We start from the raw sequence: 15,718 nt of genomic DNA, 5'->3' as shown, positions 1-15,718 counted from the left end.
TATGACCACCAGGTTCTTTCTTTTGAGCCCCCAGTCTGCTCGACTGATCCTGGCAATCATACCTGCATAATTTCTCACTTTCTTCGCCAAGTAGATCAAATGGGGGTAAAAAGTTAGTTTTGAATCAAAGACCACTCCAAGATATTTTAGTTCTGTTACCATTTTTATAGTGGTTGTGTTGATTTTGATTTGTGGACGTCTGCTTATGTCAAAATTGCCTTTTAGAAGTATTTGTTTGGTTTTTTCAGGCGATATTTTGACCATGTGCATTTGTGCCCACTCCTGCAACTGCAAGAGGGTAGCGTTTGCTCTTTGCCCTACAACCACTTGTGAGTTACCTTTTACAAGGAAAATCATGTCATCTGCAAAGGCCAGGCTTTCCACGGGGCCCAGATCCAAGGCCAGAAATTCGTCCAGAACAATGTTCCAAAAGAAAGGGCCCACAAAACCTCTATAAGGTTTATTACCTTATAGAGGTTTTGTGGGGCATTTGCCTGGCGAAGTCTCCTAAGGACACTAGGTCACCAGAGTGAGTCAAATGCCCCAGCAAATATTTCTCCTCTGTGTTTTTAACTGTTGTCAGTAGGTAGTGCATGGCATCCTCCGTGGAATTGCCCTGCTTAAAACCGTACTGATTGTTGGAATGCAAACCTACTTCTCTGTAATATTGAGCTAATCTGCTATACAGTCGAATATGGCATGTCCACTTCACGAGAAACAGCTGGCACACTTGTGCTACCACATGGAGATTGACTTGCTAAATCCATGACAGCCATAGCCACATCTTCAACTTGAGAGGAGGCCACTCTTTTTGACCTCTACCTAGTTGAACGCCAAGATGCCTGCTGCTTCAAATTTCGCAATCATTTTGCGGACAGCACAAACAGTCATAGGTCCACGCCTTATGAACTTCTGATGCCTGAATTCTCTGATAGCTGTAGCTGCATTGTTGCTGTTCTGATAGTACAACTTCACTAATAGCACCTTTTTCTCCAACTTTGTTGGCATTGCTGCTGTAGTGCAGGCAAACATCTACCGTATGATTTTATACAGTACAGTAGAGCTGAGTAGTGGTGCTGTGGCAATAACTTACAATTATGCAAATAACTTAAGTTATTTGCATAATCGTAACTAACATAGTTACGTGCCATACAGTGACAAATTTTGTAACAAATTTTTTTTTCCAATAAATGGCGAGCGCATCCTTTTTGTACCTGTTGTACAAATTTCTCTTCAGTCCGAGCCTTAGAACTTGCTTCAGAGCTCTCTGCATTTTAACAACCCTGTGTGTGTGTGTGTGTGTGTGTGTGTGTGTGTGTGTGTGTGTGTGTGTGTGTGTGTGTGTGTGTGTGTGTGTGTGTGTGTGTGTGTACACATTTAATTGTAGATTGTTACCGATTATTGGTGTTTTTCATATAAGTATTAGTGCTCATACAAATTTGTAATCAAGTTAACCTAGTTTGGTTATCTTCATTCCATATGGCCTATACATTTTGAGTTAAGATATAAAGTATAATGCTAAATGATAATGATTTTTCATAACATTTTACTAATGAAAACATTTTATCTGTAGCAAGATAATTATTAAATCTTAAAGACTGTACAAATTTATATAATAATATAACGTATTGCATTACATCACGTGGCCGTCAATCCCCCTACTTCATCAGGGACTTTGAGTGGATTGACAGCCCTTTTTGACGTAATGCCTCATATTTACTCGTTTCTGTCTGTACCTATACCAGTTTTGCTATTTTAATTTATATTTTCAGGTTCATTTTCTTAAATTTTTTTTTTTTTTTAATTAAATATTATTTATTTTCCTAATTTCTTCTATTTTTAGGTTAATTTTCTTAAATTTTTTAATTAATACTTAATTTTTATTTATTTAAATATTACTAGTTTATTTTTTTATCGATCTCTTCAGCAAACTGTGATAGGGTACACAAAGCCCAACGAGTAAGTATTCTATATTGTAATATACAATATAGAATACTTACTCGTTGGGCTTTGTGTACCCTATCACAGTTTGATCTAATCTTCTGAAAGCTTCCTCAAGGGCAATAGTAAACAGCTTCGGAGATATTGTGTCTCCTTGTCGAACTCCTTTCTCGATTTTAAATTTCCTACTGTCTTTGTCTAGTCTAATAAAGGAGGTAGCACTCTCATATATTTTCTTCAAAATCATAATATATGGGGTATCTATGCCTTGTCTTTCCAGTGCCCGAAACATTGCCTTATGCTGTATGGAGTAAAATGCCCTTTCATAATCCACAAATGCCAGGCATAATGGTGTTTTATATTCATTTGCTTTCTCCATTAGCTGTGATGTTACGTGAAGGTGATCCACAGTTGAGAATCCTGTCCTAAAGCCAGCTTGCTCTTTCGGTTGATTCTCATCAAGTATTCTTTCTAATCTGTTAGTAATGACCCTTGTGAACAACTTGTAGATGTGCGATAACAAGCTAATTGGTCTATAATTTCCAATTTCTGATTTATCTCCTTTCTTATGCAGCAAAACTATGATTGCATTATTCCACTGCTTAGGCATCACACCTTTTCTAATGCACTTCATGAAGAGCCTTGCCAGTTTTTGTGTTATGTCTCTTCCTCCCAATTTTAACAACTCTACAGTAACTTCATCTTCCCCCGGGGCTTTCCGATTCTTCATTTTCTTCAATGCATGTTCTACCTCATCAGGAAGAATATCGGGTATGTCGTATGTGTTGCTACTTTGCAATCCATCTTCCCCACTGCTGGTATCATTCCCTCGCTCCTTGTATAATTCTCTATAGTGGTCTTCTGCTATTTGAATTATGCCTTCTCTGCTGTTTATAAGTACACCATCGCTATTCTTTAGTTTCAGTATCATTTGTCTTTCTGTATTACTGCTCATGGCTGCTGATTTAAATCCTTTGTTTTCCCTTAATGCTTGTTCTACTTTTCTTGTGTTAAATCTTCTTATGTCCTCTCTGAGTCTCTTTCTAATGGCTTTGCATAACTCAGTATACTCAATTTTCTCTGTCAGTGTTTTTCTTGCTCTTCATTTTTCACCTTCGGTTCATCACGACAAGTGTTTCTTGGGCTTTATCACTTTCAGAAAGTTGTAATATTCCTCGTCGATATCTTGGTCCTGAGCAGTCTGCAGAAGCTCAAACTTGTTCTTAAGTTACAGTACATACTGCTTTTTCTCCTCCTCTGTTATCTCAAAGACCGTTGTATTATTTACTCAAGTCAGTTTTTTCCTTTCCTTTTCTACATCTATATCAAGTGTACATCTTACCATTCTGTGATCACTTCCAACATTTACCTTATTCAGGATGGTAACATCATTCACAATATATCTTCTGTTAGTGAGGATGAATTAGATTTCATTAGTTGTTAATCCATTTGGACTCTTCCATGTCCACTTTCTGTTCACCCTTTTCTTGAAAAAAGTGTTCATTACTGACAGTCCTTGAGATTCTGCCAATTCCACAAGTCTTTCGCCTCTTTTATTTCTTTCACCAATTCCAAAATTTCCTATAGTTCCTCTTTCTGTGCTGTTTTGCCTTTTTCCAACCTTAGCATTGAAGTCCCCCATAATAATAGTGTAGTGAGTTTTCTGCTCATCGAGAAGACTCTCAATTTCAGTGTACATTTCTTCAACCTCTTCATCATCATGGCTCGATGTTGGTGCATAAATCATTATAATCTTTAGCTTGTACCTCTTAGAAATCTTGAGTATTAGTCTTGACACCCTTGGTGATGTACTTTTGAATTCCAAAATGTTGTTTTTAAAATCTTTATGGACCAGAAACCCAACTCCACCTTCACTCCTTTCACTGTTTCCATTGGTGTACAGCAGATTTCCACTTGATAAACATATAAGTGATTCATTTCTTCTTCTTGTTTCAGCCAAACCGATGATATTCCAATTCACATTTTCTAATTCCTTTTCCAGCTCTAATATCCTGTCTTCACCGATGAGTGATCGTACGTTATAACAGGCCAAGTTCAGTTTCCCTGCATGGCAGCCTGGTCGTACCCAGAGATTCTTAGCACCCTCTGCTTCCACTCTGATCCTCTCGCTGCCATAAGAGGGAGAGTGAAAGCTGCTGGGGACTGAGGGCCATTTTTATTGTTGTGCTGTCATATGCTAGAGGGTTTGGTCTTTTCCTCTTCACGCTGACCAGGCATCTTGAAGAGAACCACTCTACACGTTCGTTGCCACCTAAGTGACGTAACAAGGCTTACCATTGAGAAGGTGTGCACGAGCGTATTTTAGGGAGGCAGGCCAACCGGACTTCTCCTAAATCTTCTGTAATAGAGAGATATTGGATCCATCAGTGTTTTAGGCTGTGTCTGATAACACACAGGATACCTGTTCCCCTCTAAGCTCCGAAATCCAAATATATGATATCAAAATTATTTTTTGCATCCAGTTTCTTTCTAACCACATCATAATATCCTATCGAATTTGTCAGACAAGACTTTCCCTCAACAAACCCATGCTGTGTCTGAATTATTGCTGCAGTCTTGTCTAGATGATCCTGCAATGCATCTTTAACCAGTGACTCCATTATTTTACCCGGAATAGAAGTTAAACTAACTGGTCTGTAATTATTCGTGTCACCCTTATCTGATGTAATCTGTAAGAAATATTGTCATATATAGGAAACCCCCATATAACACGGTACTTCTACAACATGGTTTCGCTCTAACACGATTGATAAGTTGCGGCAATCCTCGCACAACAAGGTACTTATTGTTATTTGGTTTTTTTTGGAGCATTAGCAACTAAAGCCATATTGCTCCAGTGATATGTGGTGGTCATTCCCTGACCTTTCTGCATCCTCTGTATTTGGTGGTCATGGGCTCGAACCCCAGTCTAATCAAGAAGCATGTGCTATGCACTGCTGCTCCTGCCCACCTGGTTACGGAGGCACCACAGTACTTACCGTATTTCCCCATTTATAAGACACACCTTTTTTCAAAAAATTTGGGGTCTAAAAACTGGGTGCGTCTTATACAGTGGTTGTAGATTTTTTTTTTTTTTTTTTTTACTTACATTTCCCGCTTTTTCGCGCTCATTGTTTCGCACTTTTTACCAGTATATTAGGTTATTTTTTGCCATGTTCTGCCCAGAAATGGCTCAGAATTTTCGTACAGTGTTGAATTCAAGTTAAAAGTGATCCAATTTGCAAAAGTGAATGGAAATCGTGCTGCTGAATGTGAGTTTGGTCCTCAACTGAAGAAAACAATCCGAGACTGGCTACGGGAAGAAGAAATCCTACTGAAAACGGCACGGCAGAAGAAGGCCATTAGGGGAAAGTCAGCAAAATGGCCTGATTTAGAGAGGGAATTTAAGATATGGATTGAGGAGCAAAGGGCAATTGGAATTCCTGTATCCACAAAGAAGAATTGCTGATGAAAAAGAAGTTACTGATTTCAAAGGAGGACACAATTGGTGCTTCAGGTTCATGAAACGGAATGGACTAAGCATGCATACATGCACCAGACTTGCCCAAAAGATGCCTGAAAGCTATGAGCAGAAGGTCCTTGAATTTCATTGTTTTGTCATTCAATTTCGGAAAACATCAGTTTGAGTTGGGAAAGATTGTAAATATGGACAAAGTCTCCCTTCAATTTGATGTCCCAAGTAACAGAACTGTTGATAAGAAGGGGGTGAAAACTGTAATTGTGAAGACAAGTGGACATGAAAAGAGCCATTATACAGTTGTTCTAGCTTGTTGTGCCGACGGAACCAAGTTGTTGATTTTCAAACGCAAAACAATGCCAAAAGAAGACATTCCTCAAGGAGTGATTGTCCACGTTCATGACAAGGGTTCCAGGTGGGCAGGAGCAGCAGTGCGTAGCACACGCTTCTTGATTAGACCGGGGTTCGAGCCTGTGACCACCAAATACGGAGGATGCGGAAAGGTCAGGGAATGACCACCGCATATCCCCGGAGCAATATGGCCTTAGTTGCTAATGCTCCAAATAACAAAAAACAAACAAACAACAAAACAAAACAAAACAAACAAACATGACAAGGGTTGGATGGATCAGGATGGGATGAAGATCTTGTTTGAGAAAGTTTGGAGCAGGAGACCAGGTGGGCTCTTACGGAAACCTGCCCTATTGGTGCTTGATCAGTTCAGGGCACACATAAAAAATACAAAGAAGATTGCTGCAGAGCAAAAAACAAAACTTGCCTTCATACCTAGAGGGTTGACATCCCAGCTCCAACCACTTGATGTCAGCATTAACAAACCCTTCAAAGCTGCCATGAGAGACGAATGGAACCAATGGATGAAGTCTTCTGGGAACAATTTGACACCAGCAGGAAGAGTGAAGAAACCAACTATAGGAGAAGAGTGTACCTGAGTGAAAAGATCCTGGGATAATATCAAGATTGAGATCGTTGTCAAGTCATTTAAGAAGTGTGGCATTTCAAATGCCATAGATGGAACTGAGGACGAGGCAATATACGAAGACTGATTCGTCATCAGACACAGATGAGGACAAGCTAATGGATGGGAGTTTTGACAGTGATGAGTTGTACGAATTTTATGATGAATAAAACTTGAGTTCAATAACTTTATGTAATACATTTTTTTTCAAATTTCGGGCGCCAAAATTAAGGTGCATCTTATACATGGGGAAATACGGTATATAACACGGTTGGTAAACCTCGCATAACACGGTATTTTTGAACTTTTCTGTGGGAAAAACCCTGCTATTATGTTGGATGTAATTTTCAACTTTTCCACTCTTTTTGAATCCCTGCTGTTGACTAGCTAGTTTAAAAAAATATTGAGAAATCTGTGTATTTTATTTTGTTGGGTAATTCCTGTGTTACGTTCTGTGCTATTAAACTTGTACTTGTTGAAAAATCTAGATTTCAAAGTTTTATTACCAGTGGATAGCACACAGGCCATCCAAAAGATTTAAGTCATCCAAACGTTGAAGTTAAATTCCTAATGCCACAGTTGTACTGGGTTAATACTTCTTTCATTCAGCTGTTAGATCAAGGCATTATATCCACCTTTAAAACTCATTTTATCAGAAAATCGTTATAATGGATTTTGGAAAAAATTGATTCTGAATCTATTGAAGTAATGGAGGCATGGAAACATTTCTCAATTGTTGACTGTTTCAGAATCATAGCTTTATTGCTGAAAGAAGTAAAACCGTCAACGTCAAATGCATGTGGAAAAATATATGGCCAGAGTCAGTTCATTCAGGAAATATTATTGGACAGGCAGAAAACAGAAGCAGTGTGATAGTAGAACTTGCTACATTGATAGGAGGGGAAGGTTTTGATGATATGACTACTGAAGCCATTGTGAGTAGCACAGTTGATAGAATCGCCCTCCTCCCCACACTGGCTGGAAAAGATCCAAGTTCGAATCCCGTCGATGAAGGGAGGAATTTTTATGGGTCTTTTTCACAATGTGGCTGTGTTAGTTGGGCTTGGGCAAGGGTAGCATGGTTTTTTCTCAGAGAAACTTGGGTTTTTTGTCCAGCAAAATAGAAAATCGACCTCATGACACTCAATTTATAGAAAATATACACAGATTAACATGGCCTTAGTCACTGATGATTACTGAAGACATTCAAGAATTACTGGTAGAAAAAGAAGCAAGCGTAGCGGATTTTATACAAATGGCATCGGAGGTAAAATCAAATCAATTCAGATGATGATATCGCAGATGAAAATTCTAAACTTCCAAATTTTACACTAAAAAGCATAGGGGAAGGCATAAAGTTAACCGAGCAATTAGAATCTTATTTTTTGAATGCAAATTCTTGAATGAAAGCAGCCCAAAGTTCAAAAAGGATCTTCAAAAATGCTTAGTTTCATACGATGAAATTCACAAAGATTTATCAAGCAAAAGCAAACAAACCCAGATTACTGATTTTTTAAAGAGAGCAGAAGATACACGAAATCTAGAATGGTGTATTTTTGTTAGTTTTGGTAACATTTTGTTAATGAAATAGTGTATTTTTGTTAGCTTTTGGAACAAAACCCCCTTTTTGTACGTTTTTCTTAGTCCTGTATAACACAGTTTTGCACAACACGACATTTTACAGGAACGTAATAACCGTATTATACGAGAGTTACCTGTACTTACATTATTTGGACACAATTACAATTTTAAGGGTGATGCACTAACTTTGAACACCAGTGTATATGCATGCACACATACACAGTATATGTACATATGGTATATGTCAAATACATAAATAGAAACTGTTTCATTAACAAAATGTCTTGTAGGAATGTCTTGTAGGAATGCTGAAGTTCAGCTAAAGTTTGTAAGCTTGAGCTTTCAATTCATAAACTTTGTTTATGGTTTCAAAAATTCTTGTTTATAAGACTGAAAGTCTGCAAATCAGATGTTCATAAACTGAGAGAATAGTGCATACAACTTACTTATTTAATTTGATCACATCCATTTATATTATTGAAGATAATCACAGTGAGGTATCACAAAGTCTGTTTGATGTAAATTCCTTTGTTTAGTTCTACATCAATAAAAAATTGATAATGTAAACAGAGTTTGTTTTCTTATCATTATAATATGGTAATATTCTAGAAAACAGAAATAAAATTCAATTAAATGAACTTCTCATGAATGATTTCACTGTACTAAAATTTCTAATGGATATCATTCAAAATTATCTTAAAAGAATCACTATTTGCTTGGGCAAATAGTGATTCTTTTACCAAAGTTGAATATGATTATTATCAAGGAAATATGATGTTTCTTTCATTTTTGAACCATATCTACTTCTCATATCTTTTCTTTGATTTCTTCTAGAAAAAACACCACAAATTTCAGCATGATCATTTAAGAATGTGGAAAACAGAGAACATAACACTGATTTTTCCTCAGAGGTTAACGAGTATCACAGATTATGATCACTGTCCTTCCACACTACATTGAGAAGTCCCTCAAAATGTGAAAACAAATTTGGGGACTTTTTCCACACTGTGGCCAAGTTAGTCCATCTCAAAGAATTACACAATTCCAACTACAGGTTTTTCATCCAGAAAAACAAGCAAACCATAGAAAACAATTTTGAGACAAACTACACCAAAGCTGCCCACCCTTACTTGTTTTGGTGCAGAATCAAACAGAAGATGAAAAGTCTGAATTCTTTTGTAACGTCTTTTATTAAACTTCAATTTTTTTTTTTTTTTTTTTTTCGTTAGCTTTATTTACAATATGGGATGCAAGCACAACAGTACTCCAGGTAATGAGATTTTGACATGATTGACAGTCAAAAGTGTTTATTCATTTCTGCACTAACCATTGATATTGATCTTTACATAGCTGTCTTTCTTTGCAAATGTAGGTGGTTTACAAAGAAAGAAAAAATTCATTTCACAGAATTTTTCATTAAAACTATTTCACGCTTGAATAAGACTTACAAATACATAATAATAAGGGGAACTGTCTGTGACCTGGAAATATTCTCATCATAACAGGATTTTATTGTATTCTATATATATTTAGAAAATCAAACAAGAGTAGAGGATTTTATTTAGTCAAAACTTTTTAGGCACTAAAATATGAAAACATCATAAATGAGATAAAAAAATATTAACACTATAAAATTTTAATATATTGTTCTTTAACTTACATTATTTAAAGGTAAACGATACAGTATTTTATGAGGGGAAAAAAAAAATCTAACCTTTAACAAGTTCTACCATTAATGCCAATGCATCCTGATACATCTGTCTAGCTTCTTCATACTTCTTAAGTTTAACCTGAAAAAAATAATTTTTACACTTTTTTTAATCTCTTTCTCTATCTAAAAGTTCAAGATATAATGCAGAAGGAAAATTTTTGAGGAGTTTCAAGGAAAAAATCAATATCTAATGAAAAATACTGCTTTAGTACATATACCATAGATTATATGATAATATGGATAGTTTTAAATGAAAAAGTTCTGTCAGTATAAGCAAAGTGTTTTATTATCATCTGCTAATTAGAAAGTTCTAAAAATTAGAATACTTTCTAATTTTGAGAGTTCTCCAATTAATTGACTGTTCACTTCACTTCATTTTATTCATGAGTATTTACCTATGCATAGTTGCCAACTTTTGATTTTTGGAAAGCAGGAGATTATCATAAAAAGGAGAGAAGCAGATTTTTTTTATTACCTAGCCTGAATTTGGACTTGAAATTAAATTTCACTGACATAATATGCATTTTATACTAAGACATAGCCATATAACTGTTTACCAATGCACATGCATTAAAATGGGCAACTAGGAATTTTCTGATTGTAAATTTTTATTCAGATTGCCAATTATACATTACTAACTGATCATAGTTGCTTCAATGATGATACTATTGCATCATACTGATTAAAAGTTTTGTTCATAAAAATGGCCCTAATGTCTAGACTGGGCTGTGAAGAGCCTGTCCAAAGTTTCAACAGAGAGTAAAGATCTGAACTGAGATTTTGTCTTGTTTTTTTTTTTTTTTTTTTTTTTTTAATTTCACCAAACTGAATATTCTCTATACCCACACTGCTATGGGGAATTGCTAAAATGCTCAGCATGACTTGAGTTAATTATTGTTGGTTCCCCGACCAAGGACCACTATATGTAAATTCTTTCATCGCTCATAGTACCTTCAGGTAGGTTCTCACTGAAATTAAAGATCCAATACAAAACATTAACTATCTATATATATAAAACACTTAGGTATGCTGCCCAAATTTTCCAACTGCTAATTGTTGCCAGCACCTGTCATGCAGTTCACAGAGCATTTTTTATTAATTTTTGTATTAATATTTTTCGACTGAAGAAAGGCAACCTATGCCTGAAAGCTATCAATGTATGTTTATTTTAACAGTTTATTTTATCTGTCTTCAATTTTAATAAACTTTTCTAAGTTTTAAGAAGTGTAAAAATGGCTGAACAGTATGTAAGAACTTTAAGAAAATGTAGAAATGCTAATGAAACATTAGAGGAGAGATCTAATAGACCGAAACGGCTCTACGACTACAAAGACAGATAGAAAACATTGAAGAAAGAGAGGCAAGATTAGAAATGAAAAGACGGGCAAAATGCCGTAGAACTAATCAAACAGAAGTACCAGATGAGAATAATTAACAAGCTGTAATTAAAGTGGAAGAGCATGACATAGGAAATATCTGCCTGGCAACCCAAAGGTCGCGGGTTCGAATCCCGCCTCGGGCTTGGATCAAAGTACTGCAAAAACCTTATGAGGTGCATTATGGCCACAGAAGCCGATGCGTCAACAACTACCAAAAAAAAAAACAAAAAAAAAACATAGGAAATATGTTAAAACTGTAAGTATTTATTTGTGTATCAAATAAATACACAAAATGCTATTGTGTTGGAAAGGTTTCACTGGACCCACTGTCTGAGAACTATTCTACTCTATTAAGAGAGCTGCTTACAGGGGATACACGTGAAGCAAATAACTACAGAGAATATATACGAGAGTACAACTCAGCAATGGCTTATCACTGCCTGGAAATGGTCCATACTGTTTTAGAATACATGGCCAGATTTACCATTTGGTCTCACCCCTATATCCAAATAAGCCAGGATATGGACAACTTTATATTTTTGATTCTGTTGAAGCAACAGCAAAATGGCTTGAAAAACAATCAAACCAAGGGTGTATGGCCAAAGGAATGCAACAATTAGACAAGATGCTGCAACAAGTTAACCCAATTGCTGAGTTATATAAACAAATGCATCAAATAACCCAGGTTAATCCAACAATGAATGTGTGCATTGCATTTATAGAAGACCCGGACTTAGATGAGAGACAATATAATGTATCTACATCCAAAACAGAGGTTGCTGCAATGGTGTGGTGGCCAAAGCGACTACTGTCATAATATGAGCCTTGAACAATGTATACTCTTAATCCAATCAACTAATATAATTATACACTTCAATGTATATCCTTATAGTATGTATTTTTGAAACAAATAGTTTGTACATGCACTTAATGTTCTATTTATGTAGTATACTCAAGTCATGTCTCCATTTTCCTGTATTTTATCTCACTTATTTATTATTTATGTATTTTTTGGCTTATTGAGGCAACAATGTCTCTGTAGTACATTGTTATCCCCTGGCCACTGTGCCATGACAGGTTGTTGCAACTACTATTATGTAAATTATAATTCTAAGCATTGCAATAAAGATTCTTCTATTTTTAAAATGGCCAATGAAGGAACTAATCAAGTGCAGCCAGCCCCATGTTTTAAATTGAAGTTGAAACACTGACCCTAGACCAAACTGGAGAAGCATAGGTATACTGTATTAGGTTTTATGAATTTATTGAAGTATCAAGTGATTGCATTAGTGAAATGAACATTTTGAAGCTGTTTTAACACCCAGCTGGCTGCAGTACTAAGAAAAATTGAATTTTGTATCATAGATAACCTCCTCCCTCCTAGGTCTTTATGTGAGATAACCAAATTAAAGTCCACATGGACAAGGAGAATTTGACCTTTTCAGGCTGAAGTCTCCCTTGACCATGCGGGCATCCATAACTCTGTAACACCCTAACAAACTTCTCTGTAACACCTTAAATCATTTTGGGTAATGTGGGAGCTCATTTAAGGTGTTACAGAGAAATCTGAGAGAAGACAGACAAAGGCAAGGAGTCTGGTATTGAAACAATTTTTATCTCATCTGCACAAGTTAAAACATTCTTATGAGTTTGGAGAAATGGTCAAAGGATCACCAAAAAGAGCACGGCTGAAAGAATACTACCTTGTAGAAAGCCAGCCGAAATCACTAAAGATCTCTTTGTATCCCTGAAAGGAGGTCATTAATATCCTGTAGTAAAGGAGATTCTCAAGAAAAGCTAATAGACAGAAATTAAGTAAGTGATCTAAGGAGTGAGGTGAATTAATGCATTAATTATTAAGAAGTTTCTGGTGAGAATATTTTTTACGGTAAACCTACATGGAGTACTGCAATGCATATGATCTGGGAAAGGTTAGGCAGAACGCATTGCTTAAGTAACTTTAAATACTGATGATGAAATGGAGATTGGATGAATGAAATGGCTAAAATAAAGCAATATGTAGGAAAATCAAGAAAATGGGCAGTTCAAGTGACAATTTTGAGCATAAAAAGGGAATACTATCAATCATCCCATCTAATATAAAATCATAATCATGTTTCACCAAAATTGTTTGAATGGCTCCTTGATGATTTTAGTATATAAGGATATAAGGAGAGAAACAGTTGGTGAATTTTTTGTTGCTGCAAAGGGATAAGTATTTTTAATTTTTACCGTATTCTTCATTAATTAACATACTAGATTGTGTTTTACAAAGATATTAAATAGGTTTAATAGCGTTCGTCAGCTTCTTATTTTGAATTTCACTAGCGATTTTTGGAAGTTATGGCTCCCGGTGTTAGCGCCAAAATTGCTGAACAAGCTGCCATATTGTAGTTGATAAGAAATAGCTTAACATATATATATATCTCGAACTGATAGCGTAAAGTATAAAGTAAAACTAGATAGTGTAATACAAAGCACTCAATTAGAAATTAGTTAGCTTATTATAGTATTGTCAATTAATCAAAAATATTAATCTTATTAAATTTCATTGTTGATTAAATTGTATTTAAACAGAAATCATGACCCAGACTAGAGCTGTGAAGCAAAGATCACAGAAGCATCACAGTCTCAAAAAATGTGTGAAATGTTTGTTGAACTTTCTAAAACGGGACATGATCTAGCCAAGGAGGATGTCTTTGTGTGTACTAGATGCCTAGAGTGTCAAGAAATTAGGTGCCAACTCAGCATTCTGATGGGCATCTATGAGAGCTTGAGGTGTAGGGTAAATGCCCTTGAAGAAATTAATAAGAGTGGCCCATCAAGCTCTCAGCTGCCCAGCTCAACAGCAGAGCTCACTCCTGTACATCAGGTAATGCAGAGGCAATCTCCAATGCAGAATGCGCTGGTCCCAAAGGAACTAGTTATTGTTGGTGACTATTGTTAGGGAGACAGGGAATATACTATGCAAGAAGGATAGGTGGAACAGGACCAGGGTATGTCTGCCAGGGACAAAAAGTTGATGACGTTGTAAAGCAGATATCATCTTTTAAGGGCACAAAAGGTGATATTGTTGTACATGTTGGAAAAAACTAATGACATTAAGAGTAAGATATCTGCAAATTTGCTCAACAAGTACAGGTCAATGTTGAAAAAAAGTTGAGAGTTAGTTAGGTTTGAATCTGAAAGTTTCTGCAATTCTGCCCAGACACAATAGGAGGGAGTATATAATGAGAGTCTTGTCAATCAATTCAGCCGTGAAGAGATTGTGCAAGGCTCAAGGGGTAGAATTTTTTTTTTTCAGCCTGGTCTGTGCTTGTTAACAGGAGAGACTGCTTCTACAGGAATGGGAAACACCTAAATAGAAAGGATGCAAGAATATTGCTGACACTATTGAAACAGTGTTAGGTGGGTTGGAAACCTACTAGCTTAGGGAATACACAGACTAAAAGGTTAACAGTGGCCACAGGCATAGGCAAAAGTGATTCTTGCACTGCTTCTATTAGAATGAGAAGCAGCCTGGAAAGCAAGGTGTGTGTGATTTGGATTTTAGGAGCATTAGCAACTAAGGCCATATTACTCTGGGAAATGCGGTGGTCATTCCCTAACCTTTCCGCATCCTCCATATTTGGTGGTGACGGGCTCGAACCCCAGTCTAATCAAGAAGCATGTGCTACGCACTGCTGCTCCTTCCCACCTGGCTACAGAGGTGCCGGAAAGCAAGGCAACGGAGATTTCCAGGACTGCTGGAAGTCCTGGAGTGTTAGGGTAACTAAGAGTAGAAACAGGTGCATGTATACTTGCATGTACACCAATGCTAGGAGTATAGTTAATAAATTTGATGAGCTTAAAGTGCTAGTCAAGACATCAAAGGCAGATATTGTTGGGATATCAGAGACATGGTGTCACCCAAACATAAGCAGTGCAAAATTGGAAGTTGGGGAGTACAATGTGTACAGAAAGGATAGACAGGACAAGAAGGGAGGAGAGGTTATGCTGTTAGTGAAGAAACACATAAAATCTAAGGAAGTGCATCCAACTGATGTTGGTGGACAATGCAATGTTGAGTCTGTTTGGTGTGACATAAACACTGGAAAAGGAAAAATGAGAGTAGGTGTGTGTTATAGGCCTAATGAATTTGAAGAGTATAATTTGCGCAGAGAAACAGAGTGGGCCAGTAAATCAGAATGTTTTAACATTCCAGATTTGACTGGAACTTGTGGATTGGTCACTCGCACTCTAGCAAGACTTTTGTGGATTTATTGGATGACTGTTTTCTACAGCGACATGTTCGAGAGGCAACAAGGAGTAATACTCTTGATCTGATTGTCAGCAGTGATTATTCATGCATTAAGAATTTGCAGATAAAGGAACCACTGGGTGGCAGTGATCACAATGTACTGATGTGGGAATTACTTAAGGATGTAACTACCATCAAGGCTAAAGGGAAGGGCTTTTGCTTTCGTAAAGGTGACTACAGGGGTTTCAGACAGTTTTTAAATTCTGTACAGTGGGATCAACTGATGATGTTACCAACGTTGAATTCTAAATGGGAAGCTTTCAGGGACTTAATTTTGGAGGCTACTAAGCTTTTCATTCCAACTAAGAAATACTGTTCAAAGTTTAGACCTAAATGGATGTCAGATGAACTA

General features: G+C 36.5%; 1 protein-coding gene across 4 annotated transcripts in view; it reads right to left on the bottom strand.

Moving 5' to 3' along the window:
- LOC150086975 (serine/threonine-protein kinase ULK3-like) overlaps positions 1 to 15,718 on the bottom strand; it is a 322,244-nt gene that overhangs the window by 45,238 nt on the left and 261,288 nt on the right. For all 4 annotated transcript variants that reach the window (XM_090371719.1, XM_090371720.1, XM_090371718.1 and 1 more), the window contains one exon: positions 9,691 to 9,766. In XM_090371719.1, coding sequence (XP_090227845.1) covers positions 9,691 to 9,766 — 76 coding nt within the window. The remainder of the gene's footprint in view (positions 1 to 9,690; positions 9,767 to 15,718) is intronic.

The sequence above is a fragment of the Mastigoproctus giganteus genome, chromosome 4 (assembly GCF_048544385.1).
Source record: "Mastigoproctus giganteus isolate SK-2022 chromosome 4, ASM4854438v1, whole genome shotgun sequence".
NCBI classification, from domain to species: Eukaryota; Metazoa; Arthropoda; class Arachnida; order Uropygi; family Thelyphonidae; genus Mastigoproctus; species Mastigoproctus giganteus.
This window is presented reverse-complemented; position numbering and strand designations above follow the sequence as displayed.